This window comes from Pelobates fuscus, chromosome 1 (genome assembly GCF_036172605.1).
Source record: "Pelobates fuscus isolate aPelFus1 chromosome 1, aPelFus1.pri, whole genome shotgun sequence".
NCBI lineage: Eukaryota > Metazoa > Chordata > Amphibia > Anura > Pelobatidae > Pelobates > Pelobates fuscus.
Genome location: NC_086317.1, coordinates 476,965,915 through 476,982,689, shown reverse-complemented (window position 1 = coordinate 476,982,689; position 16,775 = coordinate 476,965,915). Strand labels below are relative to the sequence as shown.

Here is a 16,775-nt window from a genome sequence, read left to right as displayed (position 1 = left end):
TCCCCCCAAATATATTTAATATTTATACTTGAGGAACGTCTAATTTTTCGTCATGTAGATTGGGCTAGTTTTGAAAATCCAATAATATTCTGCACTGCATCCTGTAATAGTCCTGTATTTTAGCATTTAAACTTATTTTGTAAAACACATTTAAATAGATACTTCCACATTGTCAGGGCTCCGGGGGCAGCGGTGAGGGGAGGCTGCAATCCTCTCGCAGCACTCACCCTCGGTCCGTCACTGCCCGCGGTCCCCCCTCCTCTTACCGGTTGGCGAGCGGTGTCCTCTCCCCTTGACACGCCGCTCACGTCCTCTTCTCCTCCTCCTAGCGGCAGCATGTCTAATGCTGCACGCTGGGAGCCGGCACTGATATCAGTGCACCGGGGTTGCTCACGTGACCCGGCGTTAAAGCGACAGTGCAACAATCACAGTGGGGGGTATAGATATCCCCCACGTGTGTTTGTTAATTCTGATTGGAAGTTATCCAATCAGAATTAAGGCAAGGATATATATACTTACCTTCCCTGTCTCTCAGTGCCCTGTTGTGGTCTTTGCTTTATAGTATTGATACTGAACGTGTGCTTTCTGGTTACGTACTCTCTGGCTTGTTATACTGACTTTGTGACTTTCTCCTACCCTTTGACCTCGGCTTGTTTCTCGTTATTCTGTTTTCTGGTTCCCCTTACTCGGATTGTCTCCTGACTATTCTGTGTGTGCTTAGCCCGGCCACTCTAAGGACCGGTACTGCACACTTTCTGTGTGTGTGTCTGTGTGTGTGTTAGCGTGTTGGGTTCCCCGAATCGTGACACACATATCATACAGGTTTCAACTGCTCTGGTGCTGTGGGGAAAGTACTGAAATGTAAGCAATGTATCGTGGACTAATGCTTATGTGCCCCCCTCCTACCACTCTCCAGTAAATGAAGCATCTGGTCACATTTTGAGTTCGTCCCAACTACTGCCATAGACCGTAACAGTGAGCAAACCAAGCTAATGCCATTTATCTCGCATTGTCGTCTTTCGCAAAGTTCAATCCCAAGACAGGTTTCATTTTCAAAAGACGTGTGCATTCATTTTCAATTGAATCACAATTTGTCAGAATTTTAAATGTCATATGAACGAATCTTGAAAACAAACAATAAACAATCAGTTCTGTTTGTTTCGTGATTCAGACTTACGTCCATGGATAAATTGATGATTGATGGTTAGGGGTTAGACACTAATGTTTGACTGGGTACCTCCGTCAAACGCTGTTTCCAAGTATCTGTGAGTACCATAAGCACTGTACTGGAACACCATGACCACTGTAAACACCACGAACCGCTGCAGCTTCGTTGGGGTTTCGCCGTACTCCACCCACCCTGGACACAAGACCAGGATCCAGCTTCCAGTGGGTAGACCTCTCCTAGTCCAGAGCGCGTAGCAGGAACAGCTCTTATCAGAGCTAGTGATTATACTCAGTGGAGTATTGTGATATAGCAATCCCCAGAGTGAATGTAGTTCTCCAATCCCTCAAACATGAGCCAAGAGTTCATGAAGGGGTGTGGCGGAACCGGCCTCGCCACTGGGCATTGGGGAAGACTGATTGCCAGCCTCCTGCCATGTGACTATGGCCCCTGGGATGTATTGCCCTTTAAGAAACTGATTTGGGGCTTATGGACTTGTATTGGACTGTGTAAGGCCCTTTAAGAACTGTATTAGGGCATAATGGATTTTTATTGTGCTGTTTCTGGCCCATAAAATGACAGTTTGAGTTGTCTTTGGAGTTGCTCTGTACTGTCTGTCTCATTCCTTTGTTCAGCAACCGAACCACCCTCTGTTCGGTATTCTGCCATTACTTCAGCGATAAGTGTTGCCTTTGTTTTGTTGCTGGCTGGAATACCTCTTGCTTCAAGAAGGTCTTTCAGTGTGGATTGCTTTAATGTAGAGTAATCAATCTCCATTAATCCTTGTTCCTCTGTGAGTCTGGATCCCAGCGCTGCCAACCAATGTAGCGGAGAGCTGATATTTCACAGCTATTCTCCACTTAAGATCCCAGTGAGGCTCAGGAACAAGTATTATAGATCCATAGAGTAGTAATTCCAGCAGGCAAAATAATCCAACAATATCCCAACAGCACTCCCAATAACTGGACGACACACAGCATCAGGAGCAGAACTGAACTTTTATTCCCACAGTCTCCTTTTAAGAGTTTCTCCCATGCAAGGGAGGGATTTACACACATTAGGACATCAGCCAATACAGTAATAGTTAACTCCCACGCATCTCCTCCTCTCAAGGTGACTCATAATCCTATTATTCCCCAAAACCTGGATGTACCCCTAAACCAGTAGATAGCATAATTCTTAGGACATCGCCAGGTAGCCCTGATCTGGGTGAATAATATATCCAAAATTCACCCAGATCGGACCAGGAGTTCGGGAGTTAGGTGGAGGGTGAAGTTTGACCGACCGCACACGAGGTGGTATCCGAAAAGGGTTCCATGTGTTTGGGCCCTGCAGTCGGTCTCCGTTCGACAGTAAAAACATATAACAATCCTTGCCATCCACACTTAATATTACCTGCATTTTAGTTCCCTTGTTCGGTACCCTGTTTCTACCGAACGGGGGGGGGGGGTAGTCTGGTCCCCCCGTTCGGTAGTTACGGAACTCTGGAGGTCTCAGCGGTGTTCGGTTGTCTGAGTGTCCGATTTGAGTTTCAGACACTTGACGACCAAACACCGATAAGATTTTTATGCGTAAGATGGCCGCCGCGCGTGGTTTGTATACCAAACAGCGGCCACCCAGGCATTTACCAATTACCCATTAAGCGGACTAGTGTGAACGCTTAACTATGCGCACACTTCTTACTGCGGTGGTCTGATGGTTCGGTAGTTTCATTCATATGAGACTACCGAACCCACATACGAAAATACACATTTATTACATATATACACGGATACAATAAAACAAATGCAGTCTTATCTGAATATTACAGGACAGGCTTGATACAATCCGCTACACTGTTTTAACCCAATTATCTCCAGGCAGAAAAAAACACACATTTCTATAAAGTCCCAAAAGTACCCCAAAACACATAATATTCCCACAAATGTTACATCCCCCGATAGCCCTGATCTAGATGACCAACATATCCCAAAATCACCCAGATAAGTTCAGGGGTTCAGGAATTTTATGGAAGTCACTTATTTTACCGACCGCAGGCATGGTCCCATGCCCAAAACAGTTCCACAAAATCAGGGCTTAGGGTCGATATAGTTCGGTAGTTTGAAAACGAACAAACTACCGAACAGAGTCAATAGTCTTACCCTGGAGATTGTTCCCTTAATCCAGACGAATGATCTCACCGAACAGTTCCCTTCTAAGTTGAATAGAAACAAACGCACGCAATGATTGTGGCCAGTCTAAGGCACACCTCTGCAATAATCATGCTGTCTAATCAGCATATTGATATGCCACACCTGTGAGGTGGATGGATTATCTCGGCAAAGGAGAAGTACTCACTAACACACATTTAGACAGATTTGTGAACAATATTTGAGAGAAATAGGCCTTTTGTGTACATAGAAAAAGTCTTAGATCTTTGAGTTCAGCTCATGAAAAATGGGGGCAAAAACAAAAGTGTTGTGTTTATAATTTTGTTCAATGTAGGTGCCATTTTTGTTTTTCTGAATCATTTTTCCCACATGGATGAAATTTACCCAAACCGAAACATTATGTGGATGAAACCAGATTCACCCAAAATTAAAAAAGAACTCTGGATGAATTGTTTTGGACAAACTGATTTTTTTTCTCCATGTACAAATCTACATTTCAATATGACATGTCGTGCTTTGTGTGTATTGCTTGTTAACAGCATTCTTTTTGTGGATTTTCCATTTATGTTAAAAATGAGAAGTCCATTCTGATTGCAGAACAGTCAAAAATACATTTTATGTAAACAGATACCAACATGAAACAATAGTACACTATGTATTCCCCTGCTGTGTAATGTACAGGTAAATACAGAGTTAAAGAGCTTTCCGCAGATCTCCACCAGTCACATGTTCAGACTTTGGAGATGGCCATCATGCAGAGCTACAGACTGAGGTGTCTCACGATCACCAGCCAATCAGAGTGTTGTTGCGGGTTACCACAGCAATGCTCTGACTGGGGATCGCAAGACTTACCAGAGAACCGAACCACTAGAAAGAGAGAGCGCCCACCGGACAACCAAGGGAATCCACAGGATCACCGGGGATAGACTGAGACCATCGGACCACCAGGGAATAGTTTTAATTTAAAAAAAGATATTTATGAACCCCTCTACCCCCTATCACAGCCCCTCCACCCCCCCTCTACCGCCTGCCACAGCCCCTCCACCCCCCCTCTACCACCTGCCACAGCCCCTCCACTTCCCCACTCCCTGTCAAAGCCCGCCCACCCCTTTTACCCCGTCACAGCCCCTCCACCCCCTGTCACAGTCACTCCAACCCCCCTCTACCTCCTGTCACAACCCCTCCAACCCCCTCCAATTCTGACAAATTGTGATTCAATTGAAAATGAATGCACACGTCTTTTGAAAATGAAACCCCCTGTCACAGCCACTCCACCCCTACCCTGTCACAGCCCATCCACCCCCTGTCACAGTCACTCCAACCCCCCTTTACCTCCTGTCACAACTCCTCCAACCCCCATCTACCCCCTGTCAAAGCCACTCCACCCCCAACCCGGTCACAGCCACTCCACCCCGCACCCCATCACAGCCTCTGAAGCACGCCTACCCTGTTAAAGCCCCCCTACCATGTCACAGCCACCCACAGCCCCCCTAACCTGTCACAGCCCCCCACAGACCCTCCACCCCTTCTTCCCTCTGTCACAGCCATTCCACCCCCTACCCTGTCACAGCCACTCCACCCCCACCCCATCACAGTCTCTCAAACACCTCTACCCCCTGTCACAGCCACTTTACCCTCCAGCCTGTCACCCTGACCACCATGTCACTACCTCTCCAGTCCCCTTACCCTCTCACAGCCACTCCACCCCCTACCCTGTCACAGACCCCCTACCCTCTCACAGCCCCCCAATTGGTCACAGTCCACCCAACCTTTCACAGCCCTTCCAGCCTTTCACAGCCCACACAACCTGTTACAGCCCCGCCAACCTATCACACCCCCAGCCTGTCATCCTACAACCACCCACACACCCTGTAACACCTCCATACACACACACACACAGCCTGTCACCCCTCCACACACACCTTGTCAAAGCCCCTCCACACACCCTGTCACTGTCACCCACACCCTATCATCCTCACGTACACACTGTCACCCTCACATGCACACACCGTCACCACCACCCACACACATTGTCACCCCATACACATACACTATCACCATTCCCAAACACTTTCAGCCCCCACACACTGTCACCCCCTTCTGTCTAGGTAAATGGATTAATTTATTCTATGAAAAAATGGAAATGGTCTTCTACAAAATGGAAGGTTATATGTTTGCGCACTTAAGGCGAACCTATCAAATTATGTAGCGTTCTTCCTATTTTTGCTTCCAGAGATGTACAGAACAGTTGGATCCACAGCCCCCCAAATGCTCCTGGCAGTCCGTTCTTTGGAATGATAAGGCAAAAGGGAGTTTCTCTTCTGTATCTTCTGGTGGGCAAGAAACCTTTATTACTCGAGATGCAATGCCCCATAAGATGGGTTTAATGGACATTCGAGGACTCTGTGTTGGGCACTTGGATCTAACGCTGGAGTATTGTCAAAGATCTTGTATATTGGATACATTGTGTCCCCTTAGCCCTAGGAAATCTCATGCTTGTGTAGTCATGAATCTAGTGCTAGTTTTATAAAACGAGTCAGAGCGACTAGCACGTTATTAGACATCTGACCTGAGCTATAAAGACAGCGTTGACCAGCTGCTTGACAACCTGTTACCAAAACTTAATTAACGCAAACTGCAGTTCAAAGTCAGACAATTAATTATCAGGGTAATTTTTGTCTGGACTTGATTTTTCCAGATTTTATTTTGAATGTCCATGCATTATGTAGATAATACATTAAAAATATGCAAAAATAAATATATAAATAATATGATGCTTCTCAGCTCTGCAGAAACCAGGAAGCAAATACAAATTTTCATCCAATCAGTGGTCTCCCGTACAAACCTATGTAGATAGTCCATTGTGTTCAGTATTCCTGTAACCTTCATCTATAAACTAGAAGGTCTAAAATATATAATATATAATATCATTATAGCGAGTAAAGATCAATCACTATCTGAAGTGTTGAGGATTCTTAATTGGCTCGGGGAACTATAAAGTTAAAGGAAACAAATCTTCCACTTTGTGGCCACCAGTAGTCAAAACATGCATGAGCCCAGCTCTCTATACAATATGTACATTGGGTTTCAAATGCTGGGATACAGGGAAAATCCTGATACACTTGGATACTGTGATCCGTAGACTATTTTAACATCGAGGACAGCATGATCATTCTATTTATATAACCAGACTGAGGTCGTTGTGTGACTTTGGAAATTGAGCTATTTTAGGAGAGACAATACCAATAACAGTATCTTGTTCAGATTCACCAGTTCGATCAATGGCAGGAATATTGCCAGCCTTTAATTGGAAATCTCTTCTAAAAATAACATGATTTGATATTTATGGCACCTGCATATTTATTTATCTAGGGTCAGTGATCTTTTTAGATCTTATGGGGGAATTGGAACAGTTTCTGTTTTTACCTTATTTGGGAATATTACTTTTACAATCTGGTGTCATTTTCGGAAGCCACAATTCCAAATAAAATGCAAATGGTTCTTCGCTAATATCCATAAACAGAGAATGTGACCGATTCTATTCATCGATTTTTATCACAAGTACTAAAGTAAGAAAAATTGTATTTCCGCTCCTTGGATAATATTTCATGTTGAATAGTATAATAATATATTGCAGGTTGTATATTAAAGGCATGGTCCAATTGGCACAGTAAACAGGGTCACATTTTTTTTCTCACAATGCTTAGTTATATTGATAAAAAATAGAATTTACTACTATTGTATATATAACACTGCCAGAAAAAAATAGCCCCCAGAGTTAAACTGCTCCACAGGAAGCACAGAAACGACAATGCCATTACCCATTTATTAGATTGTGTTGAGGTTTTCCAGGTAAAATAGCTAACTTTTCTGGTGTAAGGCCCCACTAAGAGTACACATCAGTCAGTCAGATTGCCCAGCAAAGCCTGAGTTGGCATGCCTACCGCAATTAAAATATATCCATTTAATGCCCAACAGAGGAATGCTCAATGTACTTCTCTTGTTCATGGTGCTGATAAGGCAAAATTAGTTTCTAGTAATACCCTTTTTATTTAACAGACTTTTAGAATGACAAGCTTTCAGGAGAACCTCCCTTTCTCAAGTCTGAAGAATTTCATGAGAAAGGACAGTTCTCCTGAAAGTTTGTCATCTTGTCATTCACAAATTCTGTTAGTCCAATAAAAAATATATCTATTATTTTACATCTGCATCACTGGACCAATAAGGCTACAATCTCTACTCTCTATATATAATGGCTTGTTAGGGGCCTATGAATTGGGCCTTTATACCTTTTTCTAGGAGAATCATTAATAAGGATAAACAGGGCTATACAATGGACACGAGGTCACGCATTTAGGCTGGAAGAAAGGAAATTTCATCTAAGGCAAAGAAAAGGTTGTTTTTACAGTAAGTTCACTAAGGATATGTAATTATCTGCCTGAAGAGGTGGTTTTATCAGAGTCACTACAGATGTTTAAACTGCAATTGGATAAATACTTGCAAAAACATAACATACAGGGACATAATTTCGAATTAGTGGGGTAATAGCTGCTTGATCCAAGGAGACATCTGACTGCCATTTTGGGGTCAAGAAGGAATTTATTTCTAGTTTGTTGCAAAATTGGAAGCGCTTCAGACTGGGTTTTTTGCCTTCTTTTGGATTAACAGCAAAAACATATGTGAGGAAGGCTGAACTTGATGGACGCAAGTCTCTTTTCAGCTATGTAACAATGAAACTAAGGATAAAAAAATGACCATGTACAAAAAATACTCTACGGGGAAAAAAATTGCCATGAAACCAATTTAGGTTCTCCAGCCAACAGGTTGAACAATGAAAAAGCTTGTTAGTCAACAAAACTAATAATATATGTCCTTGTCATCAAGAGCTTTCACCGCACTGTGATTGGTTTGTTTGCAAAGCCAGCACTTACACCAGATAAATAAAACGTAAGCTAGAAGTGGTGAATTAAGATATGGAAGGCAATCTTTGAGCTCTAATAGTAAATAGTAAAGTTCTGTAAAAATTTGTTGTGGACAGCTTATCCAAATCAAATCCACAACTGAACAGAATGATCCATCCGGAATTTACCTGTGAAGTCTTATTCAATGAATACAACTCCCACGGGTACATCCAAACTGCATAGATTCGTCCGGTCTAACAAATAGCCGGATAAAGTCTAGTTAATAGAACATTAGAACATACTTGAATTTTTTACTTCCTGACGTCAAGGATGAAATCAAACCACTTCTTGACATTCCTGCCAGGTCATCTGTGATGATGTTATTTTAGGAAAAGAAGTCCAGAAAAAAAAGATTGGATCATCCCCTGGCAAAAAAAGAGTGTATGCTGTGTACGCATAATATCATTTCTCTCCATGTCCTCCATTTATGGAAAGAGAGCTCTGGGAATCACACAGGCAGTTATTGGTCACGGACCAATTGATCAACCATGACCCTTTTTCATGTACATGTATGATAGCTTTAAAGGACTGATGTTACTTGCATACTCCTCTCTGAAATGACAGATACACTAAGATGCATCAGATTCCCTAACAACCTCTACGATAGATAATATAGTCATCGGCAGAGACCATGTATTTAAACCCTTAACACATATGGGAATTTAAACTAGTAAGCTTTGTAAATACAAATTTAAAGATTAGGATGTATAGTGTTGTCATTACCTAGCCATCTTTAGCTAAATGAAAGTGGATTAGATTAACGATCTAGTAAACACAAGATGCGTTCGTTGAGACTCTTTCTTGACTGAGTTAAGTTGAGCGATGGTTTTATTAGACAGTAATGTTTAGATTTCTTTTCTCAGATCCATTCTAAATGTATTATGTTTCCTTGGGAAAAATGTAAACGGATCAGTGCAAGTAGTGTAATTCAATCTCGGCTAAAACCTCCATTAATGCAGCAATGGTCTCCTAAATGTTACAGTAAGTGTCTCTCGGGGAATCTAAAGGAGTCACATCCCTTTCATTAACCAGAGAGACAACTCAGAGGAGTCTCATGTCGAGCACTTTAACCAGAGCATCTAGTCTAATGTCGATGCTATAAATATAGACGATATTGGACGTTGCCTATAGCGCTGCTGGTCAACTGGATTCCACATACAACCTGTTTGGAAAGCGTACAGTTATTCTACATTATATATATTATTACACAGGATACAACTGCTCCCCCATCTCCTTTTGTGGCTGATATTTACCAGTGAGCAGGTCCCGTTTGTTTATCGGCTGTGGACACAATGAGCAGGTCCCGTTCGTATCTCGGCTGTGGACACAGGATGCTGTGCCATTTATACTGCCCTCCCCCCCAAAACATTGAGTTTTCTATTGCTTGCTGCATAATTTGGAAGATGTGTTAGAGAACTTGTAAGTACATTCTCCACCCTGCACAAATTAATAATTAAATACAAATTAAGCAAAGCTAAACTCTTGATAAAATATCCTATTTGTAGTGAGGGTAGGCTTCGCTAGTAGACAGGTGCCTGTAGGTGATACCCACTCTGCCTATGGGCAAACCAGGCCCTGGCAATGGGTATGCATGCGTTTGGTAGATTGTTTAACTGCACAGTGAGTTCCAATACTCCAGTGATCTTTAATAAAATTATCTTTTTCAAGCCTGATAAATCTAGACAACAATCTTAAACATTGTCCTTCCCTGGCATTAAACAAAGATCAATTGTACTTACTGTCTGGTTATTCACTAAAATTTGATTTTTTTTTTTTTTTTTTTAAATCAAAGTGATTTTAAAGTAGATTTCAAATTTTAGGCCAAAACAGAAAATATAGCTGACTTTCTCCAATTCTGCAACTGCAACCAGACAGACAACTTGGAGGGGCTCCATGCCAAGGATTGACACATCAGCCAGATAGACTAGTTTACTATTGACAAGGTAGAATGACGTTAGACATTGTCTACAAGACATTTAGTCATCCGGGTCCCAGGTCCTATATGTCCTCTTTGTATGATCCTAATGTATCTAGGAAATTACAGGTTATTTTTTTTTTTTTTTAATCACATCGATCATTTATCAGAATACAGCTATTCACGTTTCTAACATTTAGTATGGCAGACACCGAGGCTGGTAAGGGGGCATGTGGGTGGTTGCCCCCTGGTCCACTGCTATGGAGAAGATTATGGGCTGCTACCTCATAGCACAATATTAAACATCATTAAATATCATGTATCCATATTATTTCATTAGTATAGTATAGTATAAAGCTTGTATTTTAAATGTATTAAAGGTAGTTGAATTTGCTGGTTTGGGCTCAATGGGGGCTATTCATTTGTAGTCACATTCCAGGTCACATTTAGCCAGCCCTCCCCTGATGGCAGATTAAAAAGCAGAAGAACAGCTGCCTATATAACATGCAGACATCTAAACCTTGATTAAAGACCATTATTCTACGACAGAATCCATGATATCTAAGCTGTATTAGCTGTCATCCATTGTAACATGATTGAGAATACCTAGACATCATGAATAGGACATCACTTACAGAAGGAGTTCTTAATTGGTCCTTTAAGTGGAATAGTTTGAACTATGTATTTTTTTCAGATCTCTGTCATTTAAAAGGTTAGCATATAATGTAAATATGTAAATAAAAGTCATTTTTACATAGATAATTAAAATTGTATGTCACAGAACCTCAAGATAACAAAGAGCTAAGTGCACCTAAATAGAAAATAGAAGATTTTTATAGCTAGCCCCTCTTTGGATACGATTTTTAAAATGATCTAAAATGATGATAAAAAAAGCTAACTGTAATATCCCCCCACTTATGTAGTAATTATAAATGCCAGTAATATTAATATATTTTTGGGAAGATGTTACTTAGACTCCACCATTCCTGTAAGGGATTGATGTCCAAGAATTTACCATTTTTACATTTGCTATGCAAAGAGTGATTTGTGGATTTAGTTAAAACTGAATTACTCCAGCATTTTCCCTGGTCATGTTATTCTAAACTATATTTTTCCTCCTCTTCGTATATGTTCTCTCTGTCTGTGGTTCGTACGTATATATGTACAGGTGGAGAAGCCAAGTGTTCAAACATCCAGACCAAAAAAGACGCCCACAAGCCATAAACCCGTGAAAAAGGCCAAAGAAAAGCAGATCGTATCTGGCCGGGCTTCCAAGAAGAAGACCTCTGAGACAACTCCAACCACAAAACCTGAGGACAAGGAGAAGAGTAAAGAGATAAACAATAAACTGGCCGAAGCTAAAGAGTAAATTTCACAGCACTTATTATTGTTATTTTCAACGAAGGCCACAAAATACATTAGAGACTTTTGAATCTGCTCATGCTTTGATTTTATTGTAGATTAATATTTATTTATCCCTTAAACTAGATACCATCACTTAGATATCTACACTATTGTTTTCAAACATAAAAAACAGATGCAAACTATGGTCCAAGGCTCTTTATAAAATGTTTTTATTTGCTTCTGAAATAGGAAAGGAACCTGAGAAATTATAAAGAACCAGATAAATGTTCTAGGTGCTACAAACCAGAATGTATCGCTCTATATGCCAAACTTGCCTCTTCTGATGTTTTTATAATTTCACGTGTGATAGCCAGTTTGGTGTATAATGTCCTAAGAATCGATTCGCAGTGAGGCGTGTTGTCAGTCTAGGTATTGTGAGACTTGATTCGAGAGATTCTCCCCAGCATGTATCAGATAAACAATCCCCCATATTAACACTCTAACTTCTCAAAAAAACCTCAGTGACCTCGGCACTGTAATGTGCTAAACTCTGACGAGGAGGTCTTTAGAATCAGACTAAGTGTTGAAAAAAGACAGAGAATAACAGTCGATGAAAAAGAAAATTTCCCCCAAAAAATTCTCCACTCTCCATGTCCAATGTATGACTTAATATTACTCTCTTAATAAAAAGAAGAATTTCGACTGTTGGACCAGAAGGATTAAATAAAATAAAAATTGTAGATTAGTATCATTCGATTTTACCTTAATTATATATTCATAGGAAGTCCAACCATTCCAATAAAGATCCAATAACATTCCAATAATTTTATAACTGCACTTCTTAGTCAACCATCAAGCCTTCTATTACTCAACTGTACAAATACTTTGATCTTAGGTACGATACATTTTATTGCATAAAACAAAATAAACCAGTACTGGCCTTGCTCATTCTTTATGAGCTTATTTCTGACTTTAAGCAAGCTTTCTTCTAAAATAAATTAATATTCTTAGCTCATGGCAGCACATTGTGGAATTTCTCGTTCCAAAACATATGGGGATCCACAAGTTCTCCACATAAAGCAGTCAGTAGAAACATTCCTCCAGTTTCCATGGTGATTGCTATACTTGTGCTATAAGTTTGCCCCGAAATTGTCCTCTATGTGTAACATCTATAGTGATGGATAAAGGCATGATTTATAAGAGAGCCATCTTGACTTCACTCTTCTGTAGGTTTTAGGCATCTTTGTCCTCAATATTTGAGTAAATGCAACACAGATTGTAAAGGGAAACTATATTTATGCATCTTATCTCCATTTTCTTTTGCTTCACACAATGACCTAAATGCAAAGATTTCGGCAAAAACTTTCCAAACTATCGCAATCTGTTAGGAAAACTTTTCAAATTACTCATCATCAAAAAATCCCATAAACTTTAACATTGACTTATGTAGGTAAATCATTTGAAGAGGTTTTTTGTAACAGATTGTGATAATTTGAAAAAAACTTTTCCGAAAGAACTGAAATTGAGGCCATTATCAGCTGACAAATCTAATAATGAACCTAAAGAAATTAAGGAAATATATTTCATGAGCTCCGTAGCCACATGTGGGAAGTGATCATGATATCTGATGGAAATGTATCATGTTAGGGGAAATAGCCTTTGGATTTCCTCAGCTCAAAATACATTTGCACCCGATCTAGTCTATTAACAGAGAAATAGTGGCCAGTGTGTTTAAAGACGACTTACCTTGCCTCTGTGTAAAGATCCAGAATCTGTTCAATCTCATAGACAGGTTCCACTCCCACTAGGGTCAACTCAGCGGTTAATCCTTCTGAAGTTAATAAAATTAGTACATTTGCGTTTGGTAATAATATTTTTCCTGGGCATACGTTAAGCCAAGAGAAAAGCTAAATGTGCCCTTCTGTTTAAACACTTTAATTACAAATATTATAACCATGGGGGCTTTAACTCAACAACAGCTGCTGCTTAGAGGAGTACAAACATGTATTCCTGACACTATAGTGTTTAACTATCTAGTTAGGTGACCGTCTCCCCACAGATCGCATTGGAAAGGTGATTTTATTGCAGGGACAGGCTACAGACACCAGAACCACCGCATTACTCTGTAGTGGTTTTGGTGATTATGGTGTCCCTTTAAACGTTTGCTATTACATCTGTAGGTCATTTGACAGCACACACTGCCCTTAATACCCATGATAAAAATGAGCAAACACACAGTATCCCTTTGAAACCATCACTAAAACAAATTTTAGTCTCTGGCAAGTGATTTAATAATGATAAATGATCACCGATAAGATGTAGGCAGTAGTAGTGCACAATTCAGAAAAGGTAAAAAAATCCAACATAGAAAACACAATATTTATAAGATAAAACACAGATATTAATAACTATGTTTGTATGTGTTGTGCAGCGGCGTAATCATTTGACTCATTATATCCACGGTGCGGTGCTGCGGTGCTGCGGCAGGCAGTGCCACATGGACTTACTTACCTCCATGAAACACTAGGGTTATGTATAAAGAGCAATTTGGGAGCAAAGATCTAGAAGTGGAGCAGTCACCATGGAAACACCAACCGCATATTGCTCCATTTTTAGATGTCTTGGAGAGCTGCTCTTTACAATGACCCTCCTAATACATTAAACCAGAAAAATATTACTTTATTTAAAAAAAAGTTTTAGGTAGAAATATTTATTTATAAAATTAGTTAACAAATACATTAATTTAAGCCAGATTTAAAAAATATATATATATTACAAAAATATGAACAAAAACACAAATGTGCGTCTTTATTCAGTAAACGGTAAATTTGGGGTGAATTGGCAGCTGAAGTTTCAAACAACGGCCTCGATTTCATCATTTTTAGATACGTTGTTTAAATTATTTATCTACAAAAAAAGTCTCATAGATTTAAATGACGAGTTCTGTTAAATAATTTGAAACGTTTTTTCTAAAAAATATTAAATCATTTGTAAAGCTTATGCAAAAATATTAAATCAACGCCATTTGCCTGAGGTCAACTGTTTTTGCAATCCAATTGCTTTACTGGTCAATAAAGTTGTAAACTGACCCAAATTCACTGTTTAGTGAATGAACTTCTGACAATAGAACAATGGGAGAATTCTAAGATTCCCGTCACCAAGGGACGTACTGTGAAAACGCCCCTCAGTTGGCATAGCAACTATTGTACATGGGGAAAAGTAATCCGTAGGGAACACTCTCTATTGTGTGGCGTGTATTGTTCAACCCGGCAAAAGCAGATTTGTGTTTAAGTCTTAAGCTGAGAATGTGGCAGTGTATTTCTAAGCTTAGTTGTATGAAAATGATGTGCGTTAGTACCTAGAAATACCTCTGTAGCTTGAATCTATTGGGACACCTTCGAGTATGTTAAAATGTGAAATATTGTAACGAGTATGCTTATGTGTTCTGTATTCTTTGTATCTAAAATGCATGTTACACATGGCAGACCTGTTCGTCTCTTGACAATAAATATTGCTGTCTGGAGCACACATTTCTCTTAGAAATTATATTTTCATCCATTCCTCATCGATTCAGTTGGACATGTACTCTCTTAGCATTTCAGTGTTAACGAGCATGTTTATCTGATATTCTTTGTTGAAACGCGTTGTTAAACGTACACTACGTAATTCTATGTAGACTCTGAATTTCACCCACCCACTTATGCCCCACAAACAGAGAGGCTCACTGCTCAAACCAGAGAAAGTGCTTTTGCGAATGAATACACTGAGTGAGATTTATATATTATATAAAAAAATAGAAGGTTAATTTACTAAATAGCATTTCTGTCAGACATCCCCAAAAAATCACTGAAAAACTCCCCCCCAAAAATGGAAATGTCTGTCAATGTTCCCCTATACATACAGTAACAGTGATAGTGCTTATATTATATCAACCTATCGTTCCTGTAAGTTTTCTTGTAATTGTCCTATTTATAGTTAAATACCTCTCTCATAATATTGTAAAGCGATACAGAATATGTTGGCGCCATATAAATGGCGATAATAATAATAATAATATCACTATTTCTATTATTTGGCTTTTTTTGCCAGTTAACACTGTCAGACATTAATTCACTCAAAAAAAATTTCACAGTTGTTTTTTTATTACAATATACAATATATATATATATATATATATATATATACACACAACAATATAGTGAGATAATTAGTGAGAAGGAAACTGGAGCCTCAGTTATCCTTGCGCCACACGGGACTCATCCAGTCTCTTACCCGTCTGTCTCTGATTGTCTTTGTTCTCTGTTACCTTTCATACATTGCGTCTCTCTCTCTCCCTGCTTCCTTTCTCCACCTTCCTGCCCACTACTTTTTTTTGCCATCATCTCCTCACACTTTATGTCATAAATGATCTGTTCCTTTTTGCTGTTCCCATCCATTATTTGAAAATGCAAAGTTTTCCTTTAAATTACCCTTTTCCTTCAGTGTCTCTTACAGTTATCGCTATGTCACCTGGCGTTGTGGCGCTGATCCAGAATCACTTGCTATTGATTTGCGCCACCCTCCTCTGTCGGTCTGTTTGTCCGTCTGTATGTTGACAGAAAATGTGCTACTTCATAAATTTCCATTATTTCCTGTATTAGAGGGGCACCATAACCTTATCGCAGTTGTTATGCTGCAAAGATTCTTCAGGAACAATCTCTCCATCTAGTGTCAAATGTTTTTGAGCAGTTTGACAAAAAGCAGCACTCATCCCTGCTATTGTGTTTGCCGCCCAGCTACCTATGATGGGAGTGAATTAGTTTACTAACATGATAAAGGGTGTTTCAGGTATTGGGAATGCCCCAGGCCCTTCGCACCATAACCACTACAATGAACCATAATGATACTCTGAGTGGCCCTTTAAGAACGTGAAACAAAGGGTAACTAAAAGAGTAACTTTTTCTCTTTTACAAAATGATAATATTAGAATTAGGGAAATATTACAACTAAATAAGAAATGTACCAGTTATGTGCATTATCAAATTACAAACTGAATGTTATAATTCAATTATAACACTGTGACTATGTGGAAATGTCAGAGGGATTGGGACCATGGTCCCATGCAGATTTGGTGAGGTCGATGACTTTACGGACCGAGACCTCGGTGTTCAACATCCATGTCTAAGACATTTGTCCAAGCTTGTCACTGGACTTATAGAGTGCAATGTTAAAGTATATGAATTTGCATTGTCAGGTCACTC

At 39.8% G+C, this 16,775-nt stretch overlaps 1 protein-coding gene across 2 annotated transcripts in view; it reads left to right on the top strand.

Moving 5' to 3' along the window:
- MAP6 (microtubule associated protein 6) overlaps positions 1–15,065 on the top strand; it is a 48,938-nt gene extending 33,873 nt beyond the window's left edge. For both annotated transcript variants that reach the window (XM_063432280.1, XM_063432288.1), the window contains exon 3: positions 11,360–15,065. In XM_063432280.1, coding sequence (XP_063288350.1) covers positions 11,360–11,560 — 201 coding nt within the window. In that variant the 3' untranslated portion in view covers positions 11,561–15,065. The remainder of the gene's footprint in view (positions 1–11,359) is intronic.
- Positions 15,066–16,775: the final 1,710 nt, after the last annotated feature.